This window comes from Drosophila melanogaster, chromosome X, assembly GCF_000001215.4.
Source record: "Drosophila melanogaster chromosome X".
Classification (NCBI taxonomy): Eukaryota; Metazoa; Arthropoda; class Insecta; order Diptera; family Drosophilidae; genus Drosophila; species Drosophila melanogaster.
Genome location: NC_004354.4, coordinates 17,713,503 through 17,734,687, shown reverse-complemented (window position 1 = coordinate 17,734,687; position 21,185 = coordinate 17,713,503). Strand labels below are relative to the sequence as shown.

At 38.0% G+C, this 21,185-nt stretch overlaps 1 protein-coding gene across 7 annotated transcripts in view; it reads right to left on the bottom strand.

The window, feature by feature from the left end:
• The window catches only part of raskol, a 41,864-nt gene that overhangs the window by 17,320 nt on the left and 3,359 nt on the right, over positions 1-21,185 (bottom strand). For 3 of the 7 annotated variants that reach the window (NM_133012.5, NM_001103542.4, NM_001298458.1), the window contains exons 2-3: positions 13,989-14,101; positions 13,073-13,265 (exon numbers count right to left, since the gene is read on the bottom strand). In NM_133012.5, the coding sequence (NP_573240.1) occupies positions 13,073-13,265; positions 13,989-14,101 (306 nt within the window). Of the gene's footprint in view, positions 1-11,438; positions 11,486-13,072; positions 13,266-13,713; positions 13,741-13,988; positions 14,102-21,185 lie in introns of those variants that run through there. The other 4 variants (NM_001201734.3, NM_001298457.1, NM_001298456.1 and 1 more) reach the window with 2 other exon arrangements.

The window sequence follows — 21,185 nt, the reverse complement described above, 5'->3', positions numbered from 1 at the left end:
AATTTCAGATCACAACACTCGCGACGGGTGAAACACATTTGGCCTGGCTTGGTCCGATTTCATTGGGCGTTTTGAGGAGTTTAAAGTTTAAGGACTAGAGTTACTATTTTTAATTAGTGATCAATTCCATTAAAATGTTTTCGTTTCACACAATTACACATATGCACTGATCTCGGACATTCATCCCCATTTATTTTGGTTAAACAGGGCTGTTTTTCGTCTTTTTTTCTTTTTGGGCCCAAACCATCTGACATCGACGGTTTTAACTTGGCTTGGTTTCGCTTGCCTGCGTCGGCAATTAAGATTTATGGTCATGGCGTGTTGGGCCCTGTAAGCGCACCCCTACCGGTTTTACCGCCCTCAAAAACGAACAAAAAATAAAATAAAAATAATAATCTAAAGGCTCCTACGACAGAGACTTTTTTCGGCCCCTAAATATTTTTCAGCTAATTTTTCCAAGTGGTTTTTCGTTCTTTTGCACACGCGCGACTGCGCAACAAAGGAAAACATATAAATAATACTCGTATGTAACTGTGTATGTATGTATATTAGCCTTCAGTGTTTTGGCTTAAATTTTCCTTTTAACTTGTATAATAATTTTACGCTCGTTGGGAATTGAAACGAAACGGAATTGAAACAAAAGCGGAATGAAATGGAAATGAAATGTTTGTTTATGTATGAGCAGCTGTGGGTGTTTTTTTTTTTTTTTCTTTCAGTGGGTGGGGGTTTTACACATCTGATCGAGAAGAGAGAGAGAGAGCGAGAGATAGAGAGACAGAGAGGGAAATGGAGAAATCAGCAGAAGAGAGTGCATAAATTATTTAGCCCACACAGAATTGTTATTACAAAGTACACAACTAATATGAAACCATTAACATAAACGAGCACTACTCAGTTCTAATTCTTGTTTTAGTTTATTTCAATATAGTGTTACATCTAAATTTATCTATCAGATAGCTCGACTTTAAAGCCAGAGTTTTCCACTCAAATGTAGGCGCCAATCGATAAATGCAGGCCAATTAAATCGCCAGCAATCATAATGTATGCAATCAGCCCAAGGCGCTAAAAAATCTGTAATGATTGAGAGGAGCTTTGGCTTTCTCTTGTTCGGTTTTTGCATTTTCCCCTCTGCAAAAAAAAAAAAAAAACAAAAAAAAAAACTAAAGAGAAAAACCGAAAATGGGGTTTTGCTTGTACGGCGGTGTGAATTCTAGGCCTCAATTTTGTGGTTTGCTGATTTCCATTACTGGATTTTCCTCTTGCGTGCGTTTCGCGTTTTTATTTTCGTTTTATTTTCTTTTAGTTTTATTGTTATTAAAATAATTTTCCATATCTGCTTTCAATTGCTGCGTGCCCGAAAAGAAAACTGGTTGCTAACCATCCATATTTTTCTAGCAATTGAATTTGTTGTGTGCGTGCTCTGGTGATAAACATAAATTTCGCCACAAAGACTTGACTATTTTTTCATTACTTTCTCCAACGGTAGCGACGACAGACACGCAGCAGCTGTTCTCTAGCTGCCTCTCTTTTCCTTGCTACACTGCAAGAAATTTAACTATGTCTATATACATATATGTATATGTATATCTAAGTAAAACTTGACGTTATATGCCATGAATCACTCAAGAAATGTAATTCTACATTATAATATACATTACACGAGATTCAATTTTAAAGATATTAAGTATAAAAGGATTTGTAAATTGTAATTTGAATAGAAAGTAGAAAAACTTTTTTCATTAAAGCATCAGAAATTACTTTTTTTTGGAATTTTAACTAAAATATGTGTGTTTTCAAAATCACTTGCTTTGAAATAAGTTAAAGGCTGCTTTAAGTAGAGATGAGATACTACTCAGGCCCTAAGATACATTCTCCCATCGATTTAAGTACTTGAGTTCACCGATTTTTTCACCGATTTAAGTGTAGGCTTTTATCTCATTCACGCTTCTCTGATTATTCGAGCGAGTCGCCCACGTTGGCACCTGTGCGCCCAGAACGGGCTCAGGCAGACTCTCTTTTGTCCATCGTCCACCTTCCATTTAAACGGAAGTGCAAGCCAATGGCCAGAAGTGCTCAGAATTCGATATGCTGCTATATGTTATATGCTATACGCTATACGCTGTATGCCATGGCGTACTATGCACAATATGGTCACATGACTCCTCCTACTCCGCTTCCCTTTTCATTCCGCCGGCGACTGATGATGTTTTTATATGGGAAAAAGAGAAAAACTCCAAACAAAAGCGGCAACTGCAACGGATGCGCCATATAAAGGCAGCATGCAACGCTTCAAGCTGAAAGCTCTTTTTTCTCCATGTGATTCCTTGCTTTTTTTCAGCTTTTTCTGTTTTTTTTTTTTCGTTTTTGCTGATTAATGCAGCCGGCGTTGGCGTCACAATGTGTTTGCTTTATTTACGTTGTTTGGGGCTTTTTGTTTTTTGTTTTTTAATTTTTATTTTTTATTTATTGTTTTTTGAGGGCGTCCCGTCCGCATAATGAATAATTTGGCAGAGATGCATTTTTGCACGTCGATGACGATGATGGAAACAACAGCAGCAACAACAAGCTCAAACATCAGCCAGCAACGTCAATCCAAATCATAGACTTTGCCCAGACTCAACTGATTATATATGCACCGATGCAATGCATACACATATTACAATATATGCCTCAAAGGTGGGCGACGAGGGGGAGTGGGTGATTGAAGGTGCAGGACCAGGTGATAAGCCACAAAAGGTAAAGACTTGGCGCACTCAAAGTGTAAAGAACAAAACCACAAAGATGCAGCGGAAGATGATCTTCCATTTCCGCCACACCTAATCCCGAGACATCAGACTACAAAACTGTATATACTTTTCCTTTTCATATATGTGTACATTAAATATATTATAGTTTAAATGAGATTTAAATACCCAACTTCTTTTGGAGCCCATTTATGTTGGCTAAATTTTTATGGTAAGCGAAGAAACCACCCATTCTAGAGAATTCGCTATTCATTCCCATTTCATTTCGGCAGATAATGGTTACGTTCCGGAGAAGTTCAAAACCGTCTAGAAGCAAGGTCCCACACAAAGCCAAAGCTCATTAGGTTTACGGCTAATATATATATTATAATGAGTATCGCCTTATAATAGGCACTCTGGTGCTGAATTGCTGCCCTCGTCGCGGGGACGTGGGAAACTTTCCATCCAACCATCCATCCATCCATTCCATTCATCTTTTGTCGCATACCACTCGTATAGAACACCATGCCATCAGAGCGAAACCGGTGTTTTCGATCGCACTTGGGTTATGCAAGCGAAACACTCGCCAAAACAGGCACTCCCATTTTGCTAAGTGTAATTATACGGCTTCTGATATATTACGATTTTTTTAGATGCATACATACATACATACATCGAATTCAAAATGTATCAGTTATCTATATACATTATTACTCCTTCATTTATTCACTTAATTTAATCATAATCCTAACTAATAGATAAAATTTGGTATTATCTGGTAACTATAAAGATATTGTACTGCAAACCGTTGAATAAAGTAGTGTTGCATCTGTATGATACCATCTTCCTCAGCTTGTACAAACTTTTCAATCACATCCAAACAGTTTGTACTGCTGTGTGTGAAATTTTAGATAGCCGTTTTGCCGAGTGGCGGGTTCATGGATCGTGGACAATGGACTGGGTAGCCAGACGACTTGTGTATTGGAATTGAATGAAAAAAGGGCCGTGGGCTCACCGGCACCGGTCCCCAGGTCATTTCCCTCTGCGCGAAATAGTCAGTTGAGAGATCAGCATCAGGGTACGGTAACTAAAGTAACTACAAGATACATCGGGCGAGGAAAAAAAAAATACATAAAATAAGGCAAAAGGCAGAGATCTTAGATTTTTCTATTATGGCATTTCTTTCATCTTCTTCTTTTTATTTTTTTTTTTTCTATTCGCATCCAAGTGGTGGCCCGCTCGTCTTCATCAACATTTTCATTTTCCAGGCTCTTTTTTATTTCTGCTCTTTTCAGTTTACAAACGGCGAATTGAAGTCGCGGCGTAATTGACGTTATAGTGATGAGATGAGATCAAAATGGACCACAATGATTGCGGCGATAATTGCGAGACAGACGGGCACACAAATATTCTTTTGGAGCCACGCACCGCGGAATGATAAATGAAATGTGCCAGGGAAAAGATGCAGCGATACCCGGAGTTCGGATACGCGGAAAAACCAACTGGTGGTGAAACGGAGAGCGGGAAGGTTGGATGGAAAACCCACTTCTAAATGAAAAGTGCTGCGGAAAAGTGTTAATGTTCCAGAAAAATGACCATAAGATTGTTGCAGAGCGGAAAACTGTCTGTTGCTTCAAGAAAATGTTTTTATATATGTATCTAAATATAAATCGAAACTAACATCAAGTTTTCGATGGGACAGCATGTTCCTAAATCTGCATAATTTGCACATAAAGCATTCAAATGAACTGCACCCAAAATGGAATTGAAGCGAAGTAAAGATGTCTGCAAAGTATTGGGCTGCAAATATGGCTTAAGTAAAGGGTTTCTAATAATTCCGTCAATTATGGCGGGGCTTCGCCATAAAAAGACGTTCCAAGAATAACGTTAAGCAGCAAGTGCTTGTACATCTGTTTTTGGATAAGTGTATACCAGTAAGTGTACCCCACCCATATTTCAGGTGATTTCCAGAGGGTTGGGTGGTATTGTGTGAGCTTGTGATTCATTCAGAACAATGGCCATCTAATGATGATGATTATTGCAAACAACAACTAGATAAGCTACACTGACCAGGCCAGAGGGAGGTGGCAGTGGGTTGGTTGGGGGGCGTTGGGTTTTGTAGAGAAGGTGCGCGGGGGTCGTGGTCGTTGATCCACAGTCAAATTAAATTACCAACCAACCACAACGAAGTAACAACGAAAAAGTGAAATTGTTGTTGCTCTCGTCCGGTTGTCATTGAAGGCACGTTTTCGTATTTTCGACGGATATTCGCGGTTTCTCATTTGAAGTGATCAGATAAATAAAGTGGAGTCCGGTGCGGAGTGGAACCGGGAATGGCGTACGTATGTATCTCAATCCCAATAAAGGGAGTTCATGTTAAGGTATAAATACGTGAGCGGGAATGATTTTCATCGCAGATCCGAGTTTACATACTCAGCAAATATCGTGGGAGCATCGAAGTTCGAAGAAAGCGTTCTAAGTTTCCAAAAATTAACTCAATCGCAGCTTTAAACTGAAACTCCCATATCATTGACATTGATATTTATTGTCAGAAATGAAATCAATTTATTATGAAACTAAATGAATGCCGCCTTAAACAATCGATTGTGTCGAAACGGTCATTGAATATTGATCATGCTGATGTTATCGCAAGTGAAATTGTGTTAATTTCTGGTAATTTGAGCGCAAATTAGTAGCTGTAAATGTGCTCATAAAAGAGAGCTTGCCAGATCCCAGCGATTACGATTACTAGTGCGCTTACTAATCAACTGCGCTATACCACTGAATACCATCCCCTGATGACACGGGGGGGGGGGGAGCCAAAGAACTATAGAACTTGAATACCGTTATGAACCCGTCATCATCAGCATGCGACTGCTGTTTGAGCCACTTTACTTTCGCAACAAAACTGAGAAATGGTGTTGTATGGGTAGCGAAAAAAGTGCAGACATATGGCGAAGACAACGCAATTTTCACACGATGAACTTAAGTCGTAGTAGCCCCTACTTTGGATCCCCTTTCACCCCGACCAAATCTAGCCCCCTTCCCGCGGCTCACTCGATATATTCGTGTCAACATGTGTTGTGTTGTGTTGCATATTATGTAAATTATTTGCTCGGCAAAAAAAAAATAAAAGAAAAGAAAGAGCAGCAAACTCATTGTCTTTGTGCATAGAGAAACATTCCTAAAGTCAATAAATAATATAATATTAGCAATAAACTAAAATAAAAAGAATATATCTGTATTTTATTTAAATAGTTTTGATTTTTAACATGCTTTGCCATTTAGAAGCTCTTGAGTTATTCTCACTATTTTCTTCGAGTGTCTATCTTCCCTCTCTTTCTCGCGGCCCCAATTGCGGTCTCTTTCGTGCGCTAAGTAGCAGCACCCAATGGGCCATCTCCAGCAGACAGGCCACAACATTGTTGACCATGTTGAAATACATAAAGCAATTTTAACTGTTTTAATGCTTTTTTTCGCTCTGCAGTGCGAGCGAGAGGGTGTAACAGGGGAGAGGGGAGGGGGGTGTGCGAGCGAGAGAGGTAGCATAGAGCAGGGACCTGCGGAGCTCATATTATTTCTGCCTGCTTCCATTTTATTACCAAAAGAATTGTGTGAACTTGTTGCTCGCGCTTTTCCTTTTCATTGCTGTAGTTTTGTTTAGTTGTTCGTGCGATTATTTTTCCAATTTCTTCTCGTTTTTTTTTTTTTTCCTTTGCTTGACTTGCTAAATTTAGAGTAGTTTAGAGAGCTTAGGAAAATGAAAACTTGTGTGTATTTTTGGAAATGATTTCAAACGCATCTCAAGGTGCGAAATAAACAAATTTCTCGCCCGATCTAAACAAATCAAGCATACCGAAAAATTTCGGTTCTGCTCGTCAAAATATAAACAAAATCAGCGGGATCGTTTCGATCGTGTTTACATGGGGCCACAGTAAGAACAACAAATATGGGCAACTGATTCGGAAAATACGAAAATTTGCATCGAGAAAAGGCACATACATACATACATTTGCAACAATATGTAATATTCGTAATATTTAAATCACATTGTAAAGTAAAAAAATATAACAATAAACATGATAATCGAATATTCAAAACACACTCCAGTTATCAAATGAACTCATTTATGTAATACCGACAACAATTAGCCTAGTATTTCGTTTGTACCTTTCTGTGGCCAAGAAAATGAAGGGGTTTTCTTCTGACCTTCGTTTGGGTCTTCAAATTAAGCGGCATGATCCATCATCGTCTACTTTATCACTCATCCAGCACAACGATTAGGTTGCTGCCGCCACTTGATTATACAATCGAGTTAATTTGATGTTTCGCTGGCACCAATTGCCACCATATCCATGTCCATACACCATGCACCATACACCATATACCATACACCATCTATAGCATATATATATATATATATCATATATCCCATATAGATCGGGGCGTGTCCCGGGCCACAGAAAGGCGGATGATTGTACATCCCATACGTTTGTGCATTAGCCAGTGCGATGACGACATCTCTCAAATGTGTGGCAATCCGCGGACGGATAGACAAGTGGAAGATACAGATACAGCTACGGATACAGATACACTTACAGACGACTCAGCTACGGATACGCAAAATGCCGACAGACAGATAGATTTATGACATATATGAATTTACTAACTGTGCCGCTTCGCTAATTGTTGTTATTGCTGCTTGCTTTTTGCCACAGTTATGACTCGAATTATTCAATTTTTAGCAGCAACGAGAAATCAACAAAGACTTCAAAGCAACGGAAATGCAAAAACAACCCGCACTCATGTGAAGGAAAATAAAGGAAAACTTCAAGCAATCAAATCGAGAATACCCTTTCCTTAATAAAAATAAGTATAAAACCAAAAATATAAATATATAAAAGTAACATATTCATATATATAGAGATTCTTAAGACATTTGCCCACCATACAGTAGACTCATTGTATAACTGATTTGTTTTGCGCACTTGTAGCGCATCGGGCAAATCGCTGTGGCCGAAAGAAAATGCAATTGGCCAAAACCAGCGCCACAACCAGATAAAAACTGAAAAAGCAATTTCCAAGCGTCCGCCGCCCGTTGCAATGCATTTTAATTTGACTTTAACTATTTGCGCATATAATTAACAGCAGCAGTTAGTACACATAAAATAAACAGATGGATTCTCCTAATGCACAAAGGTAAAAAAAATGCATTCATTTCATTTATTTTATGGCGACAATAATCGATTAAAATACCATTCATTTTCAGTTAATATTATATATACAAGTTGTTTTATTATAGGTTTCAAACGCTTTTGCTAAGCAATTTGTTCTCTCAGTGTATCGCTTGCGACAAAAAACATCAACTGCGTGTTTTTCATTTTAAATGGAAGGGGATCGCATTGTCTGGCAATTTCGCCCGCAACAATGAGATATATAGCCATATATATATATATATGTATGTACATACATATATATCTCGTTGGATAGGCTCGACAACTACAACTGCCAACAGCAGCTTGTTCGCAATAATAACTCAAAAAAAAAAGGCTCTCCAATGTGACATGTGCCAGCCCCCTTCCATTCAACCCCCCCTCGAAAACGCCACCCCTCCCTCCTTTGGCCATTCAGGCAATGCAAATATGAAGCTTTGTTTCCATGAACTCCACCGAACAAACAGCTGAGCTGTGCTGAGAGGGGGGTGGGGGGAGAGAGGGAGCGGGGAGAGCGCAGAAAAACTGGGAGAAAAAACGAGGAAACCGAGAGGAAGATCAGCTGACAACAAAGCAAAGAGAAGGGCAAGCAAAAACAAAACAAAATAGTCGAAACAAAACAAAAAAGAAGCACAAAGATCTCAAACAATTACACACAATTCCCTTGTTACAGTGCCTAACAAAAGATGATGGCCACAATTTTGATCGACTGCTGAGAAATCGTATGGCTAAAATCACTTTGTTGCCAACAAAAGGTAGCTCCTAGGGGGGCCAAAACACTGGGGTTATAGCGCTAGTTTCCCCATAATATAACCAACATTAAAATATTGTTTGGAAAAAAAAAAACTATGCAATACCTTCACCATCACATAATATATCTTTGGGTTCTTCAGCTAGCATTCGTTACTTTTAAAAATAGGAAATATTCGCAAATATATATTTTATGCGCAATTGTTAGCAGCATTTTTTATTCAACTAAGCAGTTTTGTGGGAAATTTTTGTTTTGGATCTGAAGAACTTAAAGAATCATTATATACATATCTTCTTTATCTTTACAGTTCTCACACATTTTTTTACGATCAATTGTATTGCGCTTAATTATTCGATTAATATATCAAAATTTCTATAGGTTTTGAGGTATTAGTTATTGCTTTAAAATGCCGATTTATTCGATTTAGTAATTAAGTATATATATTTAAATATCATCTGTTTCAACGCTTTACTTTCAGCTCGTTTTCAATCTGCTCCATTTACGGCTACCAATAAAAAAAAATCGCATTGACAAGCTGTTAACCTCAGTTTATTAATTTAAATAACTACTGGCACTCAAAAAAAAAAGTCTCAAAATTGAATGAATAAGAATGTAGAGAAGTCCAAAATTCATAGAGAACATGATGAAAACATATCGCGATGAATGCAAATTCTAAAGCAAAAGTGCTATTTTTGTATGATATTCAGCAAATGCAGTTGCTGCTGCATGCGGATCAACGAATGTTGATGTTGCAGTTGCTGCTGCAATTTGTTGCACTTGTTCTTGGCTCTGAATACTATACTATACTATGCTATAATATACTATACACCACATGTAGTGCGTTCAAGTAGATGCATGTATAAATAAAATGTGGGTCATGTGCATCAAATTATTTAATTGGTGTCAATTGGCGTTGGATTTTTCTTTTCGCTTTTCGCTCGCTCGGCCGCTTTTCTTTTCTTTTATTTTCATTGCATTTCGTTTCGATTTCCGTTAAGCCGTTTAACTTGATGCTGTTGCTGCAGTTACAGCTGAAAATTGCAGTTGCAATTCGCGTTGCCGTTGCAGTTGTGTCAATAAGCCGGGCTTAACACTTTTGTGTGATTTGCATGGGCCTCGAAATTTTGATTGAGCGCAACTATACAGAGCGAAATCTTCAAGGCATTATGTACATAAATGCAATTTGAATTTAGGACAAGTGTTTTTCAATTATGTTTATAACAAAAATATTAATTTAAAATTAATTTATTTTAAAGATAAGTTGCAATTCCCGGCTAGGTAATTCCCTTGATGCATAAAACACAGTTAATACACAGTTTCTATTCGAACCTAGCATTTTTAAGCTGCCAGTTATTGCTCTATGTTTTTTCTCAGTGCTCTAAGTAGAAGCAACAAATTTGAACCTGCCTATAATGTGTGTCAACGGCTTCTGATTGCAGCAATAACAACAGCTGACAACCAAAAAAAAAAAAAAAAACAACCAGTATTTACAACAAATAACAAACAAGACGGCCAGAAGCTCCCTTATTACCCCCCACCGCACCCCGCAAAAAAATGGGCACCCCTCTCTGCCGCGTTGCCATGTTCCAAATTCTTCTGCGATACCAAGGCGACAAAAAAAAAAGACGGCTAATCCGGATACGATTATGGCCGTAAACGGTTTACAGTAACCAAAAAATACGAAAGTAACTGAACAACAACAACAACGTGACTTTCCGGTGTCCCTTAAAACGGTGTCAAGCGCTCATTTCCCTAATTTAGTTTACATTTTTCTCCACTCTTTTCTTATTTCCTTTCTTTCTGCCTCAAATTGGTGTCTTTTCTTGCGCACCCAAAAAAAAAAAAAAAAAAAAAAAAAAAACCAGAAAACCCGCCCATGGAACGCAATTATAAAAAATTTGTCGTAGAAAATAAACAATTTAAGATCGCATTCTGATAAAAAAATATTTAAATATTATATTTAATCTGTATAAGATAATTAGGTAAAACAGAACCCATGTTATGCATATTATTTTAATTTAAGAACGCATTTTACGATCGAATTCCTTTTCTCTGCAGAACCTTAATGAGTAATCTTAATGATAACCTTTTAAACCTTCAACCCTTTATAGCAAAAGTATCCAATAAGTGGACGTCAAAGTACAAACATTGTAATAGTTTTGAGTATATCGTATTAAAATATTTGAAAGAATCTTAAAAATATGGGAAATGTTTTCTGTGCAGCGTTGGCTGTCGTCTGGCTGCTTATATTGCTCAAATAATATGGCCAAGACGATGATGATGAGCTATGTCAGAATGCGGGGGCGGGGTTAGTTCCTTGGCGAGGGGGGAGGATTTGGGGGCGATGGGGGTTTTGCACTCGCAAGTTTGCCTTTGTAGTTGCCCAGTTTTGTATTTTCTTTTTTTTTTTTTTGTGTTGTATTTTTGTTTTGTACATATTTTTTCGTACGATTTTTACATTCTGTTTGTTTTTGTTTGCATTTATTTTTAGAACATTTTCGAATTCGCAACGCACACGCACGCAGATACAAGCACGGCCCGCATAGTTTAGCCATGTTTTCAGCCATTTTCCATGCTAGTCACCATACGATATTCACTTGAGCCAAAAAAAAAATATTTAAAAAAATATACATATGTGATTAAACGCATAACTTCGTATGCAACTAATGCTAACGTTTCTCTCCGCCAAGCCAGGCCAGTAATTTTGCACTGTTAACTGTTAGCTAAATAATAACAATAATAGCCACGAACCGAACGTAGCGAATTGAACCGCCTGCGCCGGAAGCTTAAAATCGACTGAAAACCGCCGAGAAATCACCAACAAACACGAAACGAAATGAAACGAAATGAGATGGAACGAAACGGATCGAATCGAATCGGAACGGCACAAAGCAAAACGCACGAGAAATACATGCGCAACGGCGCAACCCCTTCTCCCACAAACTGCGAGCTCCATTGATGGGAACGTTTGGCAAGGCGGAACAAACAGAGAACGCGCAAAGAGGAAGAAAGCGCGGAGGTGGAGAAAGGGGAAGTGGCGGAGATGGAGGTGGAGGAAGCGGAGAAAGGGAGAAGAAGAAAACATGCAAATGCTGGGGAGAAATTCAGAATGAATACCAAAAAAAACCAGCAACTTGCGCATCTACATATAAACATGATTCTTTACAAAGTTCTGGTTGTAGTGCGGATATTTAGAAATCAAGCACCAATCTTATTAACCACCAAACAACGCTTATAGTAATTATTGCAGTTTTCTCTTCCAAAAATATACATACATACATACATTTATGTATGTACTTAATCCATATTGATTCAATGAATATTGTACGTGCAAAAATGTGCTCGGCACGGCGATCACGCATCAAAACGTTATCAACAGATGGATGACTTACTATGTGCATCCATTGAAATGACGTTTCGTATTGCTTTACATTGGGATCTAAATGTAAATGTTTGGGGGGGGATTAAAATGTATCCGTTCTTAATGAGCCACACATCTTATATTATAGATTGCCGCACACACAGTCGAGCAATAGAACCGAAACGATCTCGCCATCGACGGAAGTGTCGGCTGCACGGACGGCACCTTCCACATGGGCCCAAAACCAAAAACCGCCCACCCCTCCCACTGCAAGCACCCCAAGCCGAAACCACCTCCCGTTCGCCATTGTGCCGAATGCTCCGGCATGCGTGACGATACAAACAAATTTCCTGACTACTCACACACACAGAATGCATAGAAAAAAAAACCCAAGACACAGATACACACACCTCTAGATACGATCGAAAAGTGTTACGGACCCACAGCAAAGCATGAACAAAAAATAAAACTGCAATTACTGATGAGCACTGATGAGCCCGCTTGCCGGTCAAATGCAATTAAAGCCCCGCTTGACCACACCAACAAAATCAAATCAAATCCACCTGACGCGAAGCCATATATGTACATATGTATATTGCATAACGCTTGAATAGGGTGATATACCAGTATCGGGTTAGCGAAGTATCACTTCCTTCCGAAGTGAAATGCTATCGTTTCAACAGATCCTGAGCAATTGGTTCTTTGTTTAAGATATATCCACAAAAGGAGTCATTTATTTATTCTTAATATCGCAAACATTAAAATATCCCGTAATAACTATTTTAAACTTTACACTCAAGAGAATTGCCATATTGTATTGAAAATATTTAAAATATCCTACATTGCCCCTTTTTTAATTTAACTTGGTCACACTTAAATAACTCTTTATGTTCTAAACTCTAAGGTTGTTTTTCCTTAAAATACTTTAGCCAAAAATAGACAAAGGTAGGGTGACATTTTAATAGAGTTTTGCAAAACAACACAACAGTTTCATCTTTTTTGAAATAAATAGGCTCTTACTTACCTAGTTCACTGTAGAGCGTCGTATTCAGGACGATGTCGTTGATGCCACTCATGCCGCCGCTGCCCCCAACACACGAATCTGAATCCTCGTTTTCCTCGACCAACGTCGGCGGTCCGTCCCACAAAGCCTTCGCAGGACGACGAACTCGGTCCAACCGAACCCTTGGAATGTCCTCGTAGCAAACATCGCCTAGCTGAAGATCAAGGAGATTGTAAGAATAATAAGCATGGTGTCCCAGAAATATGGAAAATATACGACATATTACAGTTTCCGTTTTAAGCACAAGTTTAAGGTATTTTTCTAAGCTGTCTACATTTTGTATGTCTTCAAAAACAATACTTAAAATTTATGTTATTAAAAGTCGAAATTTTAAGACATATAGACAAAAAAAATATAAATTGTTAGGAATTAGTATTTTACTGAGATTTAATCTAGTTTTTAGGTATTTAAATTTCCATTTAGTTTCGAAGATATATTGCGATCTAAGCTTTTAGATTTTACATTTACATTCTTCTCTTGCACATTAAATAACTGTCCGCAATTCAATTGAATAACCGATGACTTCAAAAACGGAAACAGTAACGTGTCTTTTCGATTATGATGGGCGGTTTTCCAGTTCCGCATCGTATTGCGCTACCCACCTCCTTTTTGGGCGTGGCCGGGAATATCTACAGGTTAGTAGAACGATAGTAGTAGTAGCGGTTTGTTTACATCCATATTGGTTAGCGATAGTGTGCAGTGGTGAGAGACAGGGATAGATATACACAGACGAAAATACAAAGCCAATGAACTTGATTATGTTAACAATTACAAAGCGATTAGATGTCTGTATTACTGGGTGTTTGAGTATGTGTGTGTGTGTGTGTTAGTTATCTATATCTTAGAATATCTATCAATACAATCTGGGAGTGCTCACCGAAATCTCCTCGCTGCAGTAGGCGGTGAATGTCTGATCGTCCTGTTGCAGCACGCAGTATAAAGGACCCCAGGGAAGCGTCTTGATCAGGCGAGTTAGTTCTCCCTCGGTTTCTGTACAAAAAAAAAAATAAAAAACATTTTAGTATGAGCATTAAATAAATTTTAAATCTTGCTTTTAAATCTTAGCCGCATTATCACTAAGTGGCGCCACCTGTTGGCGAATGCCTTAAGCAGCTATTGGAAAAGTGCTGCCTACTTATAGGCATTATTTCCTATAGCAAATGTAAAATTCGTGTAAGTTTACAATCTAGCAGACATAGTCGTGTTATCTACACGCAACTCACTCGCTCAAATGTAGAGTAAATGTAAGTATATAATGACTGATCTGCAAACTGGATTGGATTTGAAACATATAACTAACAGCCATTTCAACTGCACTTTGAGTCATAAAAAAACCAAATCCAAAATTGCACACCGTCAAACGTCATGTAGATGCCATGTAATTGTGCCAAAAACCTCGCAGAAAATGTGGCGCATGCGTGTTTCTAATTATGCACCAGCAAACTAGATTAGATTATGCATTTATGCATCTGCAATCGCAAATGCAGTCCCAATTGCAACTTTTGGACTGCGATGCCGTTTCTAATGTGCAAATTATATGCATTAGAATTTATCTAATGGGTGTAGTTGGAAGACGAAGAAGAAGAAGAAGAAGAGGCTGTAGTAGCTGCTAACAAAAAAAAACAATGAGAATTGCTTAGCCAAGTTGAACCGCATTGTGATTCAATGGCCGTTTTTTTTTTCCTCTTCAGTTTTCAGTTTGCGTGTCTGAGTTCTCAAAGTTCGTTTCACTCAGTTTGCGTCCTCTTCATGCTTTCTCCTTCTTCAATTCTTCTTATTTTCCTCCTCTCTCTATGAGATAACAATGTGAGGCAGCTACAAAAATGATTTTAATTTGAAGTTTAGCTTCGTGGAGATGTGGGCGTAACACGGATTACACAGAAAACTCGAAAAGTTTGCACAGTCGTACTTATAAGTTCGTAACTAATCATAGAAAATTAACAAAAGCCAAATATCATGATTTAGATACATTTAATTCTTACTCTTGAAAATTCTACAAAATATATTTACATGAGATATGTAATTTACATTTATTAAAATAAACATGTATTTAAACTTGTCGCAATTCAAGCAAAATCTATGTACATTTAAAATAATAAGGTCCAAGCTGAATTATTTTGATTATCCCTGGCACACTGCATTCCTTTCAGTGTATTTAAAGTTTGACTTCGTTGAATTCTCTGTTTTTTTCCTATTTAAGCGGCGAATCATTTCACATACAATATGTACATACGTACGAGTGAGTGTATTTTTCAAGTCCGGCGCCGTCTGCCCATTTAACATAAATATTGTAAGTAATTGTGAAGACAACAACAACAACAACTGCAGTAGTCGAGCGGAGCGATGACGTCGAAGCTTCAGAAAGAGACGGGGCTATGTGGAGTAAGAGAGAGGGCGCGAAATTGAAGTCGTTGCTCAGCAAGTTTGCGTTAATTTTTTCTCTATTTTTTTTTAACGTTCGTTGGCCGTTTGTTTCTTTATTATAAATTTTCTCATTTTTTCACATTATTTTTTTTATTTTTTTTTTGTGTTTGCTGCTTTTTGCATAAGAATTTCTCGCTTTTTGAGTTCTCGAGTTCAATGTACTGTGTCAGCGGTTTTTCTTTTCTGCACACGGCAACAGGTGATGATGAGGGGCTAAAATGGTAGGTGGAGGGGGGGGGTGGCTGAAAAGTGGAGCTTAGAAGGGGGTTCGAGGGGGCGAGCGAAGACTTGCGGTTGGCCAACGGACAAACGCACACAAACCTTGGCCATCAGCTGGCATCTGAGCGTGGAAAACGTGGAAAAACAAGTGTTTACGATGCTTACCCCCACACACCCCTCTCTCCCCCCCCCCCTTACCACACCAATACTATTTTCCGTCAATAATTCTACACAGAAGGAAAAAGGAGTTGGCGAACTCAATCTGAAATGCTAGACAATAAGAGGATGCATTGCCAATTTATTGAAAAGCAAACTTATGAAAAAATGTACTGTGAATATTTTCTTCTCGAACATGACATTTGCTTCTGTTTTCTTATTTCTTTCTTGAATAATTCGAATAATCTGTGAATTATCTTCGGTTCGCAGTGCATTTCGCCGTGGCATTCGCATTTATGTATATGTATATGTAGATACGAGTATATGTATGTATGCGCCACAAAGATAAGATACAACTGACAGATTTAATTCCACGTAAACCTCATCTCGTCATGAATGTCGAACACATAGTTCCCAAGACCTACAGTGCGTTTCATATAATTAAGCAAATATTTTCCGGAATAATATCAGTTGTAAGCATGGGAAAATGGGCACCATAAATCAAAAGAACAATCAATATAATTTCGCAACGCAATAAGGAGATAATTAATTTGCAATCGCATTAATTGTATACAAATGAAATGTGAAAATTTGAATCTTAACTTAATACCCTTTAGCATGTTTTTTTTTTTGAAAATTCACAACCCCAGTTAAAAGTTTGATATTCTGAACAAAATCAGAATGGGAATGTTTTGGTGCTGATTAATTTGTATTTCATTGGGAAGAGTTAGATAAATTTATAAAATGTACATAAGTGATTCAAGATATGTATTAAATGAAACCAAGTGAGTCAATATATTTATTGATGTTATTTGATAAATTAACAACTAATTAACAAATACTCAAATAAACATCCATGATAACAAGCAAAAGCCATTAATTAACTCTTTAACACTGCTCATTCAATCATTCAATCAGTTTACTTCGATTGAAATTCTCGATTCACAACGATTAGTTTAATTTTCCAATTGAGCCGCGATCGACTTACCGCCGCGAAACGCACTGTATTAGCTGACAATAAGAATGGTATGCTAATTGAAATTATCTCATTACCATGCCGACAACTTCTCACATCTTCGAGCTGTGTTTTTCTTTCATTTCGCTATCACCGCGCATAATTAATGACATCATCGCGAATCTTGCACAATTCCCACTATTTCCAGTTGAGTTTTTCATTCACTCACTTATCGGAATTCGGATTGATTCACTATATATTTTTTGTTTATTTTTGTGGTTTTCTTCAGCTTAAGCGATGGCAAAACGCATCGCACCAAATTGAATTATTAAATGTTAAGGCGCAACGTAAAGACATTGCCAATTAAAACTAATTTAAAATAATTTATGCTCTCTGCGTCATCTGTGCATTTGTGTGGGTGTTAGCAAGGGGGGAGGGGGGTGGATGTTGTTGTTCTTGTTGTTGAGGGGGAAAATCGATGGGGCGCGGGGTGGGGGTGGTGTTGAGTGAGGGGAAGTCAAGCTGTTTCCCTTGTCCATTGTCGCCAGCTAAACCACAAGAAAGAAATGTGTCTTTTCATGCGGTTGGTGTTTTGTTCAAGCAAAGAGGGGGGCGTGGCAGCACGCCTTCGAAATGCATTTACAGAAAAAACTGTAAAGAATGGTTCTTAAATTATTTGAATTGCACGCGAAGTAAAAGTGTATATCAATTACTAATAAAATAAACTTTTCAATTGTTCTGATATTGTGTCATATTTAGTACTATTTGCCTACAAATCGTAAATGCAATTAATAAACTCCTTTTAAGACATAAAAAAGTATACAAGTGATTTTTATATTGATAATCAAATATTTAAAAAAAATTGTGTTTGTTATTCTTAAAACGTAACCATTTCAAATTTCAGTGACTATAAAACCAATTGCAAGTGCAACATCTTTTTTTTTGAGTGTCCCGTTTAGGCTATAGCTTCCGCATGCTGCAGCTGTCCCAAATCATCTACATGCCCATCTCTTGCGCACACCGCCCGCCCCGCCACGCCCACAAAAACAACATGTTGCATTTTGGGCGGTGACCCGCCCGACCCAGATGCATATACGAGTATAGTAAGTCTCTATGTGTCTCTATATCCGTGTTATATGCGCAGACATCTGTATATATATATATATATATATATATGTATGTATGTACATATATATAGATGGCACGCAATCCCGACACAAATCGTATGCGTTGCGTAAACGAACGAACAAACGCATTTAATTAGGTTTATGGGAAATATGCGAAACGTTCGAAAAATCAAACACAAACAACCGGGCAAAAAAAAAAAAAAAATACCGGAGACTGAAATCTAACAAACCAACTGGCGCTGTTCCACTTTTAAGATCCCCAACCCCCCCCCCTTCCCCTCTACAACAAGAAAAAAAAAACCAAACAATGCAGAATTATAGCATAACTTGGATTTCGCATCATGTAATAGCAGCGACCTGCTTGCATTTGATTTGTCAATTCATTTATAGACTTTTTTCTTTCGACTTCCCAACTTCTCTCCCACATTGTTGTGTTTGATGTTTTATATCTATTTTCTGGTGATATGACAAAGGGAATCACGACTCTTTGTGACCTGCGATCGCCGCCAATGTTGTGCCATATTATATACACACACGATCAAATTTTTCAATTTGGAACGCTTTATTTAGTGGAAATTCCGATTATAGTTCGAAAAGATACATACTATCTTAACTGAGATATTTATAACCATTTCTCTGATGATAGCTGAGTTAGTACGAGTATATAACTAAAGATAAATGTTCAATCATTTCCTCAAAGCTTTTATATCATATCTTGAAGGTAAGGAAATTCTTAAAAATAAAAATAAAAAACTGCCATCGTTTGATGTTTGATTTATGTGAGCCATAATAACGAAATACTTCATTTTTTCTAGACATCTGATTGCGATTTTGATAAATCGACACCTTATTTCCGAGAAAGAAAAATAAATACCTGTATATAAAGGGCGAATGGCGACGAATTGCACCGAAATGAAACACTATAGGATCTAAATAAAAATCGTAGCCGCCGAAAATGCGACACTTTTGCGGATTATTAGTCGAATTCCTCGGGTGTGAATTGTTTTCATTTGGCTTTTGTTTGGCTTTTGAAAATGTGTTTACATTCCGCTCAGACTTATTTGGATTTGATTCGTTTGGATGATGATGATGGTGATGATGGCGGAAGAACAAGTGTTTTGCCAGCCCAAGCCCAAATGTGATTCAATGCGCTGGGAATTCAAAATGCGACGACTTCCATCTGGACAATCATCATTTTATCGCTTCTTTTTGGCTTTTCTAAATAACTAAAAAAACTATATATGTTCGTATGTATATTGGTACGATCCGAAACGGGTTTTCTTTCACTGAAGTTTCCCTTTTGTTTTAGCGACGGGGCAATGTGTTAATTTGTTCGAGTTCGATTTGCTAAAAGCCCCACAAAAAAAAAAAAAGCCGGCTTTGGACCCCCAAAACACTTGGTAACTTCGTAGACTTTGAGACGCAGGTGGTGGTGAGGTGTTGTTGTTGTTGTTGTTGGTCATAGGAGGAAAAGTGAATTTTTTCATAGAAAGTTGTTGGGCAACATTTACAGCGGCGACAGCGCAACGCATTCGATACTTGAAAATAGAAAATTACAGTAGATTCCCCCACCATCCGACAGCTGGCCGTCTCTTTCCTTCTTCCTGCCGCGCTCTCTTTCGCACAACGGGGCAACAGGTAATCCCAGGCCGCCCCATCATGTTGCTATGACCATGTTTCACTTTCTAGCCGATGCAGTGGGTCAAGCTCGCCAGGCGGCAGATCCCAGCCAGATTATGGATGGATTGCAATTGGAAAGGTTTTCCTCAAACGAAAGTTATCCGCTGGCCGGGGGATCATTGAACTTGAAACGTTCAATTTTCCAATCAAAATATTCATTTATTTTTGAAGGGAATTTGACAAATGACTCATCCGAAATTTATGTATTTTATATGTTCTTCAGCGAAATATTATATATATTTTACGCCAATATAAAGCCATTCTTGTCATAGTTATTCATTAAATTAATCATCTTTCAATCATAAGGTATTAATCAGCTAATTACTCGTTAAAAATATAAAAATATCAATTTTCCCCGACAAATCATGTGATGTTTACAACTGTAAACATTATTTTTGATTGGATCTTAATCATCTTTCATTTATATGATTTTAGTTTTACTATGAGATTGGCTAATCGCTGGCGTTTTTAAAACTAGAAACTGCGAGATACATTTGTATCTGAAACCTGCAATTTGAGAGTTAGCAGGTGGTGGCGTCGCTTTAACCCATAAAAATCGAATTGGCCAACAAAAACGACAACAACGAGTGCAATGGCAAAAAGTGTGTCAGCGACAAAAGCTTTTGGCCAAGTTAATGACGCCATCATCTCGACACTTGAGTGTCGCTCCACCATTTATCGTTCTTCTCCATCGGCTTGTCGTGGCCAATGGCCACTCCTCCTCCATCTCCACCTCAGTCTTCAATCTTTGCTTTTCAGTCTGCCTTTTGGCCCAGTCGATTTCTCCTCTTCTCGCCGTCTTCCTTTTAACGCTTTTGGCATGGGCCTGCCTGCTGTTGGCTTTGGCTTTGTACGCAAGCGGCCTCATAACCAATTTCTAAACGCCGAAGCGCAAAGAACCAAGTCGAACCACACCGAACGGGCCAAGAAGAAGAAGCGTTTGGACATGGCCAAGTGACATGCAAAGCGAAAGCCAGGGAGGGGGTTAACAGAGTACAGTGGACACTATGGGTTGACGAATGTCTGCAAGGCAACGAAGCTATATTTTAGACTTAGTGGTTATCATTAGTTATCGATTATACTATACATGTTTTTATAAAATTCGTTTTGGAGGTTGTTGCGTTCATTGTGGCCATTGTTCACTGTGTCATCTAACAACCGACCAAATAAAAAGGCAGCTACAACACGAAACATGACAGAAATGATGTCAAGCCAGCGGGCAACACGAAAGAACAACTCTAGCAAAATGAAAAAAATATAAAAAAAAATAACAGGAACAACCAAATGGATCGAACTTCTACGATTTGTTCTTAGCTCGAATACACTGACAGAAATGGGAACTTATTATATATGTATGTATATCATGTGCAAGATTTGAGTTAGTAACTCAAGAATGTGATAATATTTACAAGTAGTTTTGAAACTGAAGCAAACAGTGGAAATGCATAACGGTACTAAACAAAAATACATAATAATTTTGTAAAAAGTATCTAATAGATATAAGCAATATACT